At 39.1% G+C, this 16,673-nt stretch overlaps 1 protein-coding gene across 4 annotated transcripts in view; it reads left to right on the top strand.

The window, feature by feature from the left end:
* ptprfa (protein tyrosine phosphatase receptor type Fa) overlaps positions 1–16,673 on the top strand; it is a 220,143-nt gene that overhangs the window by 196,062 nt on the left and 7,408 nt on the right. For all 4 annotated transcript variants that reach the window (XM_069679935.1, XM_069679936.1, XM_069679933.1 and 1 more), the window contains 3 exons: positions 46–172; positions 4,121–4,246; positions 6,232–6,386. In XM_069679935.1, the coding sequence (XP_069536036.1) occupies positions 46–172; positions 4,121–4,246; positions 6,232–6,386 (408 nt within the window). The remainder of the gene's footprint in view (positions 1–45; positions 173–4,120; positions 4,247–6,231; positions 6,387–16,673) is intronic.

Consider the following 16,673-nt stretch of genomic DNA (forward strand, 5'->3'; position numbering starts at 1 on the left):
CACAAAGAAAAAGCACTTTGCTAAAGCCGTCTTTCTTATTTACAGGCTACAGAAAGCATACATTGCCACCCAGGGCCCATTACCTGAGACGACAGAGGACTTCTGGAGAATGCTGTGGGAACAAAACTCCACGATTGTAGTAATGCTGACCAAACTACGCGAGATGGGACGGGTAACACATCTCAATCACAACTTAAGTCATGTTTTGTCATAATTCATTCTAAAACAACATTCTCTTCAAATGGACTAAAATCAGTGCTTTAAATCAGTGGACCTCCCCACTTATACCTAACAAAGGCTGAGCCCCCCTAGCCCGCATACACGTACACCAAAACAATAAAGTGATTAATTCCAAACACCAATCAATATAGTTCTTTGTCATTTTAACGCCACTAATTATTTTTACGCGCAATTAATGCACGCGTGTTCTATTATTATGAACATCCACCCGCCGTGTAGTTTCAGAAATCGAAGCGATGCAGCCGCAATGTTGTGGATAGCATGCAGAAACAAACCTCTGTGAGCAGAACTGGATAAAGAAAAGGGTCTTTTAAATGGCAAATTCAGCCTCAAAGCCCTGCTAGATGGTTTTCTGGACAAGACAAGAATGTTTCCACTACATACATTTTGCCGCGGCACCGCCGCTGCTTCAGATTTCTGTGCAATTAAATGACTACGCCCTAAATGAATAGTTGTTTGCCCGCTCTCCTTGTTGAGGAAGAGCACTGACACAGTGACAGGAGTCTCAGGACATCAGGACGCTCTCTGTCCGCACACAATCCTATTGTAAATGCATTGATTGTCGCTGTTTATAAAGCTTATAGAAGGTGCAGATGTCATACTACGGACAACCATGCGATTAATCGCAATTAAATATTTTAATTGATTGACAGCCCTAGTATGAATGTATGTCAAAAAATATATCTGTGTGCATACATGTGTGTATGTATGGATGAATATATTTTTTTAACACTTGAACAGACTTTTGATTGTCAAGTAAGGGCTTTTTAAATGATTTTATTTAACTTGTACAAATCTAATCTTGACAATCTCTGTGCATAGCCTCACACATCCTCAGGGATCTTTGACGCCCCCCTGAGGGGGGCCCGGACCCCAGGTTGGGAACCACTGCTCTAAATCATGTAAAAAAGGTTAAAAAAAAAGTTTAAAAAGATCCAGTTTTCACCTGCTTTGAAAAATGGATTGCAGGGGGTAAAAGAAAATCAACTTTAGCCACTTTATAAAAAATAATGCAGACAGGGTAGCAGATATACAGAGACAAACAGAAAGAAGCAAGGATAAGCAGCTGTGCTCAGAGGTGCAGGTGTGTGTAGCCCATTTTACACTGCCAGTTCAAGCTGTTATTATTACGACCCTGTTATGGAGCAATGCCACTTAACAAACTAACAGGGCCAAAAATTCCCCCCATTCATTGTATACGGCAAGCGGCTGATCGCTTCTCATTTAAACAGTCTGACTGACAACCAATGATCTGTCCTTTTTGTGCAAAAGAAACACCAAATGCCACTCAAAACGCCCCTTTTTCTGTGAGCGTGCACAGAAGCTGAAGCAGAAAGCCTGGGTGACACAGAAAAGGTTCACAGCTTGCTTCGTGATACCTGTGACCCAGCTACACGAATGCATTGCTTGTATTTCGTCAGACAGATTAGAGGCACAATGTGGGAAAATATGCATTTTGAATGTTCGACACTCCGCCACTAACAATTTAGTTCCATCTGGTTTCATTAACGAAAACAATACATACGTGTCATACAAGTTTTTATTATCAACAATCTATTTTTAGTTCGTCAACGTCTCGTCTTCGTCATAGAAAATAGATTGTTGACGAACATTTTTCGTCATTATTTCCATTGACGAAATTAACACTGCATCACACACAAGGCAAGCAGTGCTACTTTTTTTTTTTACCAGTTTTCTCCCTCATGTCCTGAACATGCAAATGGTGATATACTTATTAGTAAAATAAACATTTTGCGGGATTGTTTGATTGAAAAGACTCCTCAATGCTTGCCAATAAGTGACCAGTGACCTTGCTGTGCGGGAATTGGTCGCGTACAACGTGCTGTCTTTCATGTCAAACGCATGGAGGCGCAATAGTGGGGCGAAGTTGTGTGCGAGTTAGAGGGAAGCTAGGTGAGCTAATTAAAATACTTTGTGAATTAACAAAGTTTGTGAATTAACACAGAATACAATATAAAAAATGGGGAACTAAGAAATAACTAAGTTAATGCAGACAGGGTAAGTCTACCTGCAATGCATACTTTCAAAGGCAGGTTCTTAAAGATAATTCCATTAAAACTTTTATTTCAAGTAATGTTTTGATATAACTATCGTGTGCATACCAATGCATAGTAAACCTATTTGTATATTTTTTTAAGATTCTTTTTTGAGCATTTGCTTCTATTGGATAGAAACAGCTGAAGACAGAATGGAAAGGTGGTGAAGAGTGAAGGGATGATGAACAACGAAGGGACATGGTTGGATTTGCCAAATAAATTATTTTTTATTCTAAAACATTTGGTTGCATCAACCTTAAGAGACTTCAACTCTCCAACTCTTTTCTCTTGTTTTTTGGCACATCTTCATATTTCACACACACACACACACACACACACACACACACACACACACACACACACACACACACATACACACACACACACACACACACACAAATGTCACGACTTACAAAGTTAAAAAGGGATGGGGCAAGATTAGAATGGACCAGACAAGTATTTGGCTGGCAGTCAGACTAAAACAAGGTTACTCTGCCATCTATACTCCACAAATGAACTATTTACTATTCCATATATTCCCTTTTCCATATATAACATATAAATAAAGGCTTACTCAAGGCTGGATTACCACAAAAACAACATGACCAGACTCTAAACAACAGGACCAGAGTCATGGGGGAAAACCCATTTTGCAGTCTAATAAAAAAAATGTATTCGCGGAGCCTGGCAGCATAGAAGCATATTTTTTTGTTTGTTTGTTTGTTTGTTTGTTTGTAATGTATTTGGAGGTGACAGGGTACAAACACAACACACAGAGGAAAGGATGAGGGGGTAGTCTGTGAGAAATCATGCGTGGACTGATTGAGTAGGTTTACCAGCACTGGTGTCATCAAAGGCACAGTCTGCATGCAGGAGAGCAACAGGACAATTCCTGGACACTTCTGGGTTTTATCACTTTAGTGCGCAATTAAACAGAATGTATTCTTAGAGTTACAATACAGTATTTATTATATACATATACGCATCCAGTTTAAGTTATTACCATTTTTTCTCCTAATTGGCTTAATTTAAAGTTTACTTTGAGGAAAACACATTGTTCTTTCTAACAATGTACCACAGTTTTGGCGATTTGATTGTTGTTTATTTTGTACAAAATTTCCTACATGATTCATTACTTTGTTGGAATTTAAAGGGGAAATGTAGTAAACTGTAGTAAATGATTTATTACCCTTTTGTGTTTACAAGCAATTGTGTTACTTAAATGATAATTATTTTTTCTGTTTCTAAAAGACTGTTTTAATTATATTAGAGAATTGTATGGCAACTGAATGGTAATTATACGATCTAAGAAAACTTCATTAAGGTGAAGTTAATTTGACTAGGAAAGTATATTTGTTTTGAATAAATACAAATCTTTTTCAACTTCAGCTTTCAAAATTCAGTCAAATCAAAATTTTAAGGCACCCCAGACACTAACATTTTTTTTGTTCAAACTACAATTTTATTTTTTTATTTTTTTTTTACAGTTTACACTTAAGGGGCAGCTGTGACTTAGAGGTGTGTGTTGGCCACCCTACAATCATAGAAGTCGGTGGTTCAATCCCCAGCCCCTCCAATCTACATGCCGAAGTATCCTTGGGAAAGATACTGAACTCCAAATTGCTCCCAGATGCATCGCCTGCAGTTTATGAATGATTATTTGAACAGCTGCCTTGCATGGAAATAAATGTGTATATAAAAGGGTGAATGCTAACATGTAGTGTAAAGCGACTTGAGTAGTTAGAAGACTAGTAGGTGCTATTAAAGTGCAGTCCATTTACCATTTTACTAATTGTGATGCATCTACTCCCTCCATTCTTTAGGAAAAGTGTCATCAGTACTGGCCATTCGACCGCTCTGCACGCTACCAGTACTTTGTTGTGGACCCCATGGCGGAGTACAACATGCCTCAGTACATCCTGAGAGAATTCAAAGTGACAGATGCAAGGGTAGGTTCTCTTTAGCAAATCTTTGCCATATAGTTGCATGAGGTTACACTAGGAAGCTCAGCTGATTTTAGTTCGACTTGCCAACAAGGTCACAGGATGCTATTTTTTGTTACAGAATATGCTTCCTTCCATGCAATGGTCTACTGCACTTAATTGGGGGTATTTGTACTGGACACAAGGTCCTCAAGGTTAAAATGTCCAAAGAATCAAGAGTGAACTTAGAAGTATTGAAAAGACAGGTTTACATCACACTCAAACTCTGGCAGTTTGGCAGAGCCTACAAAAACAGGTAACAGACTCCCATCTAATAGGCTGGTCCTCATAACTTGGATTCACAATTTTCTATTACTTTTTACCTCTTTTTAAGCTTCCTCTTATTTTCTTCCTTTAAGTATGCAAAGTTTGTTTTTCAAAAAAAAAACAGCAACTAAGCCTCCATTAGAGTTTTTCTATTTTGCCAACATTTTTACTCAAACCTAGCCTAAAGTTAGTGCAGCCATATAACTTGTACTCGACACCCAAAGACAGAGAAGGAGAGGCCCTTTGTTTCAGAAAACTGTATGAACTGTTGACTTTGATCCTGAAGTAAATCCATCTGACTTTTTGACAGAACTGTCTGTCCTTCTGTTAAAAGAATAGGAGAATTATGCAATTTTTATATTTGTTTCATATGGCCTTTTAGATTTATGATTTTGCGCTAGACCTTTTTTTTAGTTTTGGTTTGCTTTTTGGTTTGTTTTTCTGTTTATTTCTTGTTTTTTAACTACTAAATTAGTTGTAAAGCATGTAGCTTAAATAAAGACCCTTTAAACTTTTAAGTCAAGTTTCTGTTTCTCGGTTTCTGTTGCTAATACATACTTATAAGAGTTTTTCTTCAAAGATCTTCGTGGCGCCCCCGAAGGTAAGCTCAAGCTCATCCACACTATGGCTACACGACTGACGACATTAGGGCACACATATACACACACTTAAATAGGGTAGAAAACCTGTCCCTTCCGGGGCTGGGGCCTGGTTAAAAGCTTATAACTGTTATGCTTTGTGAGGCCAGGGATACTTCAGACGGAGAGAAGAGATAGCCGTAGGTTTTGGTGTTCCCATTAGTGACCCTCTTTAGCTGGGGAGGTAAAAAGAGAGACTCCTATATGGACTAAGTAGTGGACAACAAAAACTAAGTGAGAAGTAAAGTTTGTCAGGGAGCCAGGACCTGCGGAAGCCAATGTGGGCGAGAATCACATAGGGAAGCCTTACTGTGCCTTCCCCCCCAGGGGACCCACGGTGGTTACCGGCAAAGGGGATAAAGAAACTAGCCGCGATTGATGTTAAGATTTAAAGTAATAAATTGTTATTTATTATCTGATAGAAGCAAAGTTAAATTCAGTCTTTAAAGTTAGAGATTACATTTATGATTTAAGGTAAAAACGCTATGAGTCATTTGATTAAAGTAGATTAAATTTAATCTTCAAAAATTAGATTGATATTATTTGATATTTATTATTGACCAAAATTGGAATCTTAAGGCAATCATTCCTCAAGGGCTGAGCGCTTGCTAGCATAGTCACATCGATCCATGAGTGCCACAGGCGGAAGATTATTGAAAGTTCCGTCGCTAGCAGGAAAGTCTCGGTATTTGACACCCCGAGGGCTGCCTGTTTAGTCTCTTCGTATTGTTGTAGTGGCAACTCGCTTCACTTCGAGCATCATCTGGAGCTTAGCTCCCTACAGTCCTAACCGGAAGTTACACACAAGAAAGTTCTGCATGTAAACTGCTTTATTTATGAGTAGCCTACATGTAATTTTACATGTAATACAAATATAAATTTACAGCTACATTTACAGGAAAAAAGTAAGTACTACTAAGAGTACTACTAAATACTAAAGAGTAGTAATACTTTACTCTTTAGAAATGCCACAAACACTGGTCTCTACTTGCTATAGTATTTAAGTGATTTACAATATCTGTCTCCATTTTCTTGTCTATTTTTTAGGATGGTCAGTCAAGGACCATCAGGCAGTTTCAGTTTACTGACTGGCCAGAGCAAGGAGTGCCAAAAACTGGGGAGGGTTTCATTGACTTCATTGGCCAGGTTCATAAAACTAAGGAGCAATTTGGACAAGATGGACCAATCACTGTGCACTGCAGGTAATAGTTTTTGTGTGGGCATATGTGTGTGTTTGAGAGAGAGAGAGAGAAAGAGAGCAAGGAATTGAATATGGTGGTGGTGGACTGCATTTTATTGAAGGGTGTTTCAAACATTTTGGGAATCTTAATTTATTCTCCTGAATTCCAAGCATAATGACTATGTTTAAGCTAAGAGATAATACTTATAGTATAGTACATATAGTTTAGCTGTAAGAAGGAAGGAGAATTAAGATATTTTGTTAATGATTTGTTTGATGTGTCTCTGACCAAGACCCAAACTCTTTATTTTATAGATTTATAGATATATTTTGAAACAATTTCATTTCATTTGAGTTTGTTGGGGCTGCATTGTGGTGCAGTGGTTAGCGGCGTCCCCTCACAGCTAGAAGCTTCCTAGTTCAAATCCAAGTTTGGATGAAGTGTGGAGTTTGCATGCCCCCCCCCCCCCAATAGACTGCATCATATAATGCGAATCATATAATCCTCTTCGTCTTCGGGCCTCTCAGAGCACTTTACACTGTATCAAGAAATTAGAAATTAGGGTTTATATGAAGTCAAATAATGATCTTAAAGATTTGGAGCTCTCAAACTAATGTTCACAAAATATATTTTGCTAAGATTTGCAAATGTGTATAAAGTTTTTGTAGCTGTAGGAACTATTTGTTCAAGCCTACTAGGTGGAGGCACGCCCCTGTTGAGACTAGAGAGTTGCTGCCTGGTCTGCCTGGCCTGGATGGTCTATTCGAGGGCTTCCAGAGCAGCAGACCCAAACAGCTCCCCTGGCTCCACTGGAACACTGCAGAGGCTCCTCCTTCACGCCTCTGTGAGGCCGCCCCAGCTCCCTCGTCATCACATAAAAAGCCTGCAGGGATGCATCATAAGCGGCAAGGTTTTGGACCTGGTTGAGCAGATCCCGTCTCTGCTGAGTAAACATCCTCACGCCAGGAATATTGTTATCCATGTTGACACCAACAATACTTCCAATCAGTCAGAAGCTCTTAAACGTAAATTTTAACAGTCTTTTTAAAGTAGTCAAGGACTGCAAAAAATCTGTTTTTATCTCTGGACCCATCCCCTCTTTTCATCGAGGTGTGGAGCGTTTTAGCAGGCTGCTCAGTCTCAATACCTGGCTACAGTCAGTGTGCCCCTCAGGTCCAAAACCTGAACTGATAAAGTTTGGACTTTTGAATATCAGACCACTGTCCAGCAGGACTTTTTACATTAATGATTTTATCTGTCAACATGGTCTCAGTTTTTTAATTTTAACTGAATGTTGGCTTTCCTCAACTGTCTCTGCCATATTATTAGAATTATCTCCACCAAACCATAGTTTCCTGTACACATGCAGACAGGACAAAAAAGGAGGAGGTGTTGCCAGTATCTTCTCTAATAACTTCACTTGTTTTGTTTTGGTGACTTTTTTAGCTTTGAATACTTAGCTTTCATCATTAAAGCTCAGCAGTCTATATTAACTGTTACTGTCTATCGGCCACAGAAGCACAATGTACATTTTTTTTTAGTTTTCTCTGATTTTATGTCAGTTGTACTCACCAAATATGAAAATTATTTTGATTGGTGATTTCAACTTTCATGTCAATGACACTGCAAATGCAAATGCTACAGAATTTTTAGATGTCATCTCTTGGTCTAGTGTAACATGTTGGCCACCCACTGCCATGGGAATACACAAGATTTAGTTATTACAAGGGGTATTGAAATTAACACTTAAATTAACACAACTAACACTGACTCAGTTGACAATCTAGTTCAGGGTTTTAATCACAAACTGAAGTCTCTTGATACTTCTGCTCCTTCAAGAACTAGAGAAAGTAAAGTAGCCCACAATTTACCCTGGAAAACTGCTGCTATTTGTCAGCTGAAGAGAAACTGTCGTAGGGCTGAGAGACAGTGGAGGAAAAGTAAATTACACATCCACCTAGGCATTTTTAAGTTTAACATTAAACCTTACAACACTACTGTCAGAAAAGAAAGACAGGCCCATTTCTCCAAGATCATTTCTGAACATAAACACAAGTCCAAAGTCCTTTTCTCCACAATCAGCAGTATTCTGAAACCAGTCTCCTGCTTCTGGTTTTTATAATAACGTCTCAGTGCCAAATCTCAGGAATTTGCAACATTTTTTAAAGAAAAAATCGACATTATAAGATCTGGTATTAGAAATACAGACTCATCAGCATTTTGGGATCTACCAGTGGGTGACCCTCCACCAATCATGTCATCATTTAGCATGACGACAGTAGATGACATTGGTGTCACGACGAACAAAATATCATCCACATGTGCCCTGGACCCTATTCCTACCAAATTGTTTAAATCCAGTTTCCAGTGCCTCTCTCATGAAATGACAAGAATGATCAATATATCTCTGCAGTCTGGGACTTTTCCCTTTGCTTTTAAAACAGCTTTACTAAGACCTCTGCTCAAGAAGCCTGATCTCGACACTAGTGACCTTGCTAATTACAGGCCTATCTCAAATCTTCCTTTTCTTGGTAAACTTCTTGAGAAGGTTTTGCTTGATCAATTACCTTTTGCTTGACCTGAGCACTGCATTTGATACGATTAATCATTCCATATTAATTGATCAACTGGAGAAACGGGTGGGTCTCTCTTGATGATATTGACCTCGGTTTTCACCAGCCTCTCCAACCAAATTAAAACGTGTTAAAGATTTGGGAGTGATTTTAAACTGTGATTTTAATTTTATTAGCCATTTTAACAAAGTTGCAAAAACATAATTTTTCTCATCTGAGGAATATTGCCAAAATAAGACCGTTTTTAAATCAGACAGATGCTAAAATGCTCATACATGCTTTTATTACCAGCCGCTTAGATTATTGCAACTCTCTCTTTACTGGTCTCCCCAAAAAGTCTCACAAAAATAGGCGAAGCACAAAACCAGCAGATCACAAGAACAAGCAAAGCACGAAACCAGCAAATCACAAGAACAAGCAAAGCACAGAAACCAACAACAGGAGAACCTACACAACATGGCCAGGCACGAGACCAAGAGGACAAAGTAGGAAGAAGTAGAAACAATAATAGAAATAAAATAACTTAACAAGATAAAAGAGAGAAAATGAAGCAAAAAGAAAAATAAAAGCTGTAAAAACACCAAAATAAATAAAAACATTAATAAATTAATAAAAACCAGCGAGAGTTATAAAACAATAAAAGACTTAAAAGCAATACAAGCAATGAAAAGAAATACAGGCAATACAAGCAATGTAAGAGGAAAAAAGCAATAAGGGCTAAAAGAAATATAAGCAGTAAAGGAGATTAGAGCAATAAAACAATAAACGGACATAAAAGAACTAAAAGCAATAAAAAGATGAAAAGAATAAAGTGAAATAAAAATTCTAAAAAGATAGATAAAAGCCAATAAGAAGACAACATCACATAAAAACAAGTCTATAAAAGTGAGGTTTAAGAAGAGATTTAAAGGATGTCACTGATTTTGCGAGCCTTATCTCTTCAGGCAGGTTGTTCCAAAGCCTAGGGGCCCTGACGGCAAAGGCACGATCCCCTTTGGTTTTAAGCCTCGACTTTGCATTGACCAGAAGGTCCCCACCTAAGGATCTAAGGCTGGCTCTTATGGTGTTAACAGCTCTGTAATGTAGCTTGGAGCCAGACCCATGCGTGCTTTAAAATTACCCCTCTGCTCTCATCTCTGCACTGGCTACTCATCTTCAAGGCCTTATATAATTTAGCACCTACACACATTACAGACTTCCTCTCATTTTATACCTCAACCCATACTCTCAGATCTTACACTGTCTGTCTTTTAGAAGTACCTCAAGTACCCCACAAGAATTCTGGTGAGGCAGCTTTTAGTTTTTATGGCCCTAAATTGTGGAACTCCCTCCCCCTGGATCTTAAGACAGCAAACTCCATTGGAATGTTTAAAAAGAAATTAAAAACATACTTTTAATCTGGCTTTTAATTAGGGGCCCACTTTTCTATATCCTTGATAAATGTTTTTTTTTTTCAAGTTGATTTTGATTGGTTCTATTGCTATTCTTTTTTTTGTCATGTTTTTAATTGTAAATGTGTGATTCTGATCCTGTTGTGTTTAACACTTTGGGTTGCATCTTTGCATGAAAGGTGCTATACAAATAAAATTATTGTTATTATTATTATTGTTATTATTATTGATACAGAACACCTATGCTGGGAAAGGGAGCGGAAACACTAGTATTGCCAGATAGCAAATACAATACAGGACACACCTATGCTGGGAGCAGGGGCAGACACGCTGCCTTCACCAACAAAGGACATTCACAACACAATAATTAACTAGCTTAAGCAAAACGCTAGTGCCAGATAACGAGCATATTGCAGGACACACCTATGCGGGGAGCAAGCAGACACGCTGCCTTCACAATATGACAAAACAAAAGGTCCTACAGGCATGTTTATCTAATCCTACTCAGTTAGCTCTAGCGAAAACACTGCCAACTGTATAACAATTTATTCAAAATAATATAATAAATATATATAAATAAATAAATATAATAAAATGCTGTTACTTAAAAGATAGCACAGGTGCAACTGAGTTGCTACCGATATAATGTCTTACCAAGTTAGCTCAAGACGACTATGCAGGGTGCATGAACACACTGCTATAGCTTTCTAAATAAAAATTAAAAACACTTCATTCTCATAGTTCGGCACTAACCGACCATAAGGATGGTAATCCAAAGGAGAGGGCCAAGCTCGTCACAGCCCTTGGAGGGCGCTTAAACAAACGCAACTCTGACTGAAATGGTCACAAGGCTACCAGCGACTAGCTTTCAAGTAAATGCTACTACGATAGTCCAACACGTGCAAAGCGAGAAGATGAAAAGGAACAGATCCTCTGATGACCTAATATAGACTAGATATAGCCATCAGGGGTCACACGTGACTTTGTTGGTATAGCTACTCGACCTGTACATGCAAAATATGGTGTCATTCAGTACTTAAAGCACCGCCTCTGGCGGTCAGGAAGGATGAAGTAGAAAGACACTCCGCTCCAGCGGCATCTAACGTTATAAAGTCTGATAAATAATAAATTCACTGTCTCGTCTCCGTCTCTCTCCGGTCAATAATGAATGTGTGCTATAATCAGTTGCGCCCTGATTGGACAGTTTAGCTTCCTCTGATTGGCCAGTGAACAACATGGAGGTGAGCGAAATGGCTGGTTAGCTAAGGCGTAATGAAAGGCTCAAGATTTGTGTGCCTGTAACTCGGAGCTCATAACTTGTAACTTCAGGTTCACACATGCAGACACAAAATTTTGTGTGTCTGTAACTCAGACTTTGCGAAATCTCAAAGTTAAAAATATTATGGTACACAAATTTTAAGTCTACATACACACATACAATAAATACAATAGTTCCTACAGCTACAAATGTTATGTGTGGTGTGCACAAAGTATTTCTTTTTTTTTTTAATAAACTTTATTTTCAGATTTTTCAACTAAGAAATATGAAACAGTGTACTTAATACAAATTACTCTTCCTATAGTATGACTTCCACTTCATAAGGATGGTGTGACGGGCCAGGAGAGATGCGAATGCAATGGCCTTCCTATGGGAAGCAGTTAGGTTGTTCTCTGACTTTACCATGCCAAAAATGGCAGTGATAGGGTTGGGGTCAATCGTATTACCACATATATAAGATAGGGATTTAAAAACAGGGTCCCAGAAGCAAGTTAGTGTCTGACATGCCCAAAACATGTAGCCCAGTGTAGCAGGGCTGTGGTGGCATCTAGGACATTCTGGGTTGACTGTGGGGTATATTTTAGCCAATTCGGAATTAGAAAAATGTAGTTGGTGAACTGTATTAGTCCATGTCTTATAGAGATTGATAAGGTATGGATGCGCGCGATGCTGTCTTCCCTATCTCTTCCGATAGCTCCTCCCCAATGTCCTCCTCTCAGTCTGCTTTGTTGCCAGCCCAATTGAGAGGCTCAATATTCTGAATCAAAGTATAGACCTTAGAGATTGGGCCTTTCTTATTTGGATTGAGATCTTAAATGGAATGAATCACATCAACTGGAGTAGAATATGGGAAGGAAGAAAAATGCTTCTTAGCAAAGCTTCTGGCCCGCAGGTAATAGATGTGACCTAGGGACAATGTTATTATTACATATAAGGTCAAATGTTGCAAAGTTATTATCGATAAATAAGTCAGAGAAAAAAACAAGACCATTCCTGTGCCACAACTTAAATGCAAAGTCTATTTGCAATGGTAGAAAAAGGTGGTTTAAATGGTATTAGAGAAAAAGTGCTTGTTTGCTTAAGGCTGAAGTGTCTTCTAAATCGATTCCAGATTCTAAGGGAGTTATTGTCAGTGGGATTTGAAACATTACTAATCGGTTTTAGGGGTAATGGGGAGGCTAGAAGCGATATAGGAGAGGTTGGGGGGCTGGCCTGCAGCTCCATGTGAGACCAGGACAGGCCCTCAGAGAAAGTTGTGATCCAATATGGGAATTTCCATATATTAGCTGCCCAATGATAATGCATAAAGTTAGGCAGGCCCAGTCCCCCTTCTGGTTTTGACCACTCCAGATATACCATGCATCTGTGGGCTAGATTTATTCCAAATGAATGTGGAGATACATTTGTCAAATTGTTTAAAAAAAGACTTTGGTAGAAAAATAAGTATCATCTGAAACAGGTATAAGAACCTTGGCAGCACGATCATTTTGACCGAGTTAGTGTGTCCTGCTAAACAAATAGGTAGGTTTGACCATTGTGCTAAGTCTGTCTTGGTGCAGTCTAATAAAATGGCAAAATTCTTAGTATCAAGTGCTGAGAAGATGCGTGTCACATGTATCCCCAGATACGTGAAACACATTAGCTGAGCTATAAATGGAAACTGATCAAAGCCCATTTCCTCTGCTGCCTTATTAATAGGGAAAAGTAAGCTTTTTCGAAATATTTAATTTATAACCTGAGAACCTCCCAAACTTTCTTAGCACTGGTATTAGGTGGGATATGGAATTTTCTGGGCTCCAAATATACAAAATTAAATCATCTGCAAGGGAAATAATTACTTCAGGCTGTAGGGTTGAGTGGTTTGTGTATAAAATGTTGCATATTAAAGTAGGATTGTCATCCTGGAATAAAGCCAGTTTGATCCGGGTCAATAATAGTGGTAATGGCAGTCTCCAGGCATTGGGAGAGGGCCTTGGTCAAAATTTTGTATGAACAATACAATAGGCTTATTGGGCGGTATGAGCCACAATCCAGTGGATTTTTATCCTTTTTTAGCAGAACTGAAATTGTGGCCTGTGTGAGCAGCTGGGGTAGCTCCTTGCTTGAGAGAATCTCATCATTCATCAAATAAGCAGGGGGACCAGTTTTGCCGAAAATGTTGAGTAAAATTCAATAGGGAACCTATCTGGCCCCGGGGCCCTCCCTCTTTGCATTGATTGAATTCCTGATTGATCTCATCCATAGATAATGGGCCATCAATAGAGGCACCATCATCCGAACTGAGACATGGGTATTCCAATTTATCTAAAAAAAAGAGTACATCAGAGAAGTATCAGGTAGGGCCTCAGAGGAATATAGGTTAGTAACACCTTTCGAACTGGTTGTTAATCTCTTTTGGATTAAATGATGTTGAACTGTGTTAATCTCAGAAATTGCGCTCCTGGCAGCTGACCGGATTTCAACAGCATCCTTTCTGTCTGTGTGGTGGAAAGATCATCAAATTCAATCTTTAGAAGCAATCTCTCCTTATACAGATCAGGGCTTGGGGACCTAGCATAATCAGTATCCGTATCCAAGATGCGCTGTGATAGTCCAGTAAGTCGCTTGGTGCGTTGCTTCCTTTCGTTGGCTGTAAAATAAATAATTTGACCCCTTAAATAGGCTTACATGGATTCCCAGATATTACAGAGAGAGACATCTGGGGTGCTGGTAATTCCAATAAAGCGGTCAATTTGAACTGAAAGAAATTTCTCAAATATATAACAGGATAATAATAGAGGATCTAAGCGCCAGGTGCGTTAAGTTGCTACACTATCTGGGAACTTAAAGTCTTATTGGACTGGGCAGTGATCTGAAATAACTAAGCTATGAAACTGGGTATTAGATATATAAGGTAGCAGCTTGTCATCTAGCAGAAAATAATCTATCCTCGAATAGGAGTGGTGCACTTGGCCATAGTGTTATTTCTCCTCCAGGGGTCAGATAGGTTGAAGGATTTTGTAAAGGAATTAATAATCGTTGCAGATTTGGATAAGGTACTGTTTGGTCACGGATTAGATCTGTCAAGTTGTGGGTGAAGAACACAGTTAAATTCTCCACCCAGTAGGAACTGGTTAATGTTTGGGTCAGGGAGAGCTGCAATAAGACTAGAAAAAAACTGTGCATCATCCCAATTAGGGCCATAGATATTGGCCAGCACCACAGGTGTGCTTAACAAATTTGCCTATAACAATGATAAAACGACCATTAACATCAGAAATTGTTGCTGTGGCATCAAATGGGATGCCTCATTTTATAAGGATGGCCGTCCCTCTCGTTTTGTAATTAAATTTTGAATGAAAATATTGCCCGACCCATTTGTATTTGAGTTTCGAATGCTGGTCCACTTTCAGGTGGGTTTCTTGTCAGGGTTAAATGTCAGGGTAAAATTATTTCAAAAGGGCAAATATCCGGCTGCGCTTGATTGGGTTACCAATTCCTTTCACATTCCAGCTAATAAAGGTTGTGGAACCAGGTGTATTAGGGATTACTTTAGTTACTGACATATTACCATATTGCTGAAGAGTGGGATGTAGTTCTGTTAGTGCTTAGGTAAAGCCTAAAAATAAAAAAGACTGTTTGTGTGCAACAAAAAAAAACCAAGACCTTTCCCCAAATGAAAGGCTACATTACCCCTAGAACTCGAGCTTTGTATGTACATGCTAAACTGGTCTCACTCACAACTCCTAGTAGAGCCTCGTCTAGGGTGAACAACATTCAAGATTTTAACATTTACTCTCATCTATTGGGGGAATCATAACAAACAAAAGGATTGAACATCGTCGATATTGAGGTATCAAACAAAGGTAGAAGAGACATAAAGTGAAAAGTCTCCAAGCTGGGAATTGTAGTTTCTGTAGGGTTAAAAGTGACATGAGCCACTGTCCCGTCGCACGTCTGTGATGTATGATACCTCTTCGGCCATTGTTGTTTACATTCAACAGAGTTCACAAGCATCGACCATAACCAGAGTTCAACTGTTACATCCCAGAGTCTATCAAAGAAAAAACTGCTGCCTATATTTGTCTTAACCCTCCTGTTATCCTTGGGGTCAATTTGACCCCATTCAATGTTTATCATTCCAAAATAATAGTTGACTTTTTTTTTTTTGCTTCATATTTCATGACTTTTCCTAATTTGATGGGGACAACTGATTATGCATAAAATTATCATGATGATATTTTTTCAATGTGCTGAATGCATATTGCACGCATTGGTGTTCCTCTGGGGTCAATTTGACCCCAAGCTGTTTTAGCTGTATAAAACGTGTCTGTCTGTGTGTGTGACCTAACATCCCCAAACCTGCAGGTGCAGAGTTGATACTTTTGAGTTGATACATAACAGGGGGGTGGGGAAAACAACTATTCCCACCAGAACTTTGATACTTCTCGTGGTGTGGGCATGTGGGAAACAACTTGACTTGTAAACTCCTGCCAAAACGAGGAAGCCAATGTAGGCTTGCGAGTTGATCACATCCAAGTCTTTCCAACTACACATACCCCTCTAAAATTACCCCCTCTAAAATTATCATCTCAAGTACAATATTTTCAATTGATGGTTATACGAAGAGCTCGAATTATGATTTTATGTCTTCAACATGGCTGACTGTGTGTCTGGTGGGACACACTCTTAGCAGCACGTCTACCTTGTTGTTGAAGTGACTAGAGGGACCATAATTTTCCATTTTTGGTGCTAACATGACATAGGGGAGGGGGAAACAATATTCTCATGAGAACTTTCCCGCACCATGGGAATGAAGGTGTGTGTGTGGAGGGCGGGGTATTCCCGCAAGGACATTGCATTCTGACATTCTGAGACAGAGGATTGTGTTGAGGAGGACCCTGATTTTAAGGCATTCTCATCTGATGAGAATGAGAGTGTTGACCCTCCTGTTGTCTCTCAACCACCAGCAGACACGATCCCTTTCCCCACTTCAGCAGCAGGGTGGACTTTGCGCTACTAATATTAACAAAATGGTTCCGGGCCCCACCAGATATGCAATCAGCCATGTTGAAGACATCAAGTC

Source organism: Semicossyphus pulcher, unplaced genomic scaffold (assembly GCF_022749685.1).
Source record: "Semicossyphus pulcher isolate SPU_LCO1_2020_fin unplaced genomic scaffold, fSemPul1.0.p SCAF_4, whole genome shotgun sequence".
In the NCBI taxonomy this organism is placed as follows: domain Eukaryota; kingdom Metazoa; phylum Chordata; class Actinopteri; order Labriformes; family Labridae; genus Semicossyphus; species Semicossyphus pulcher.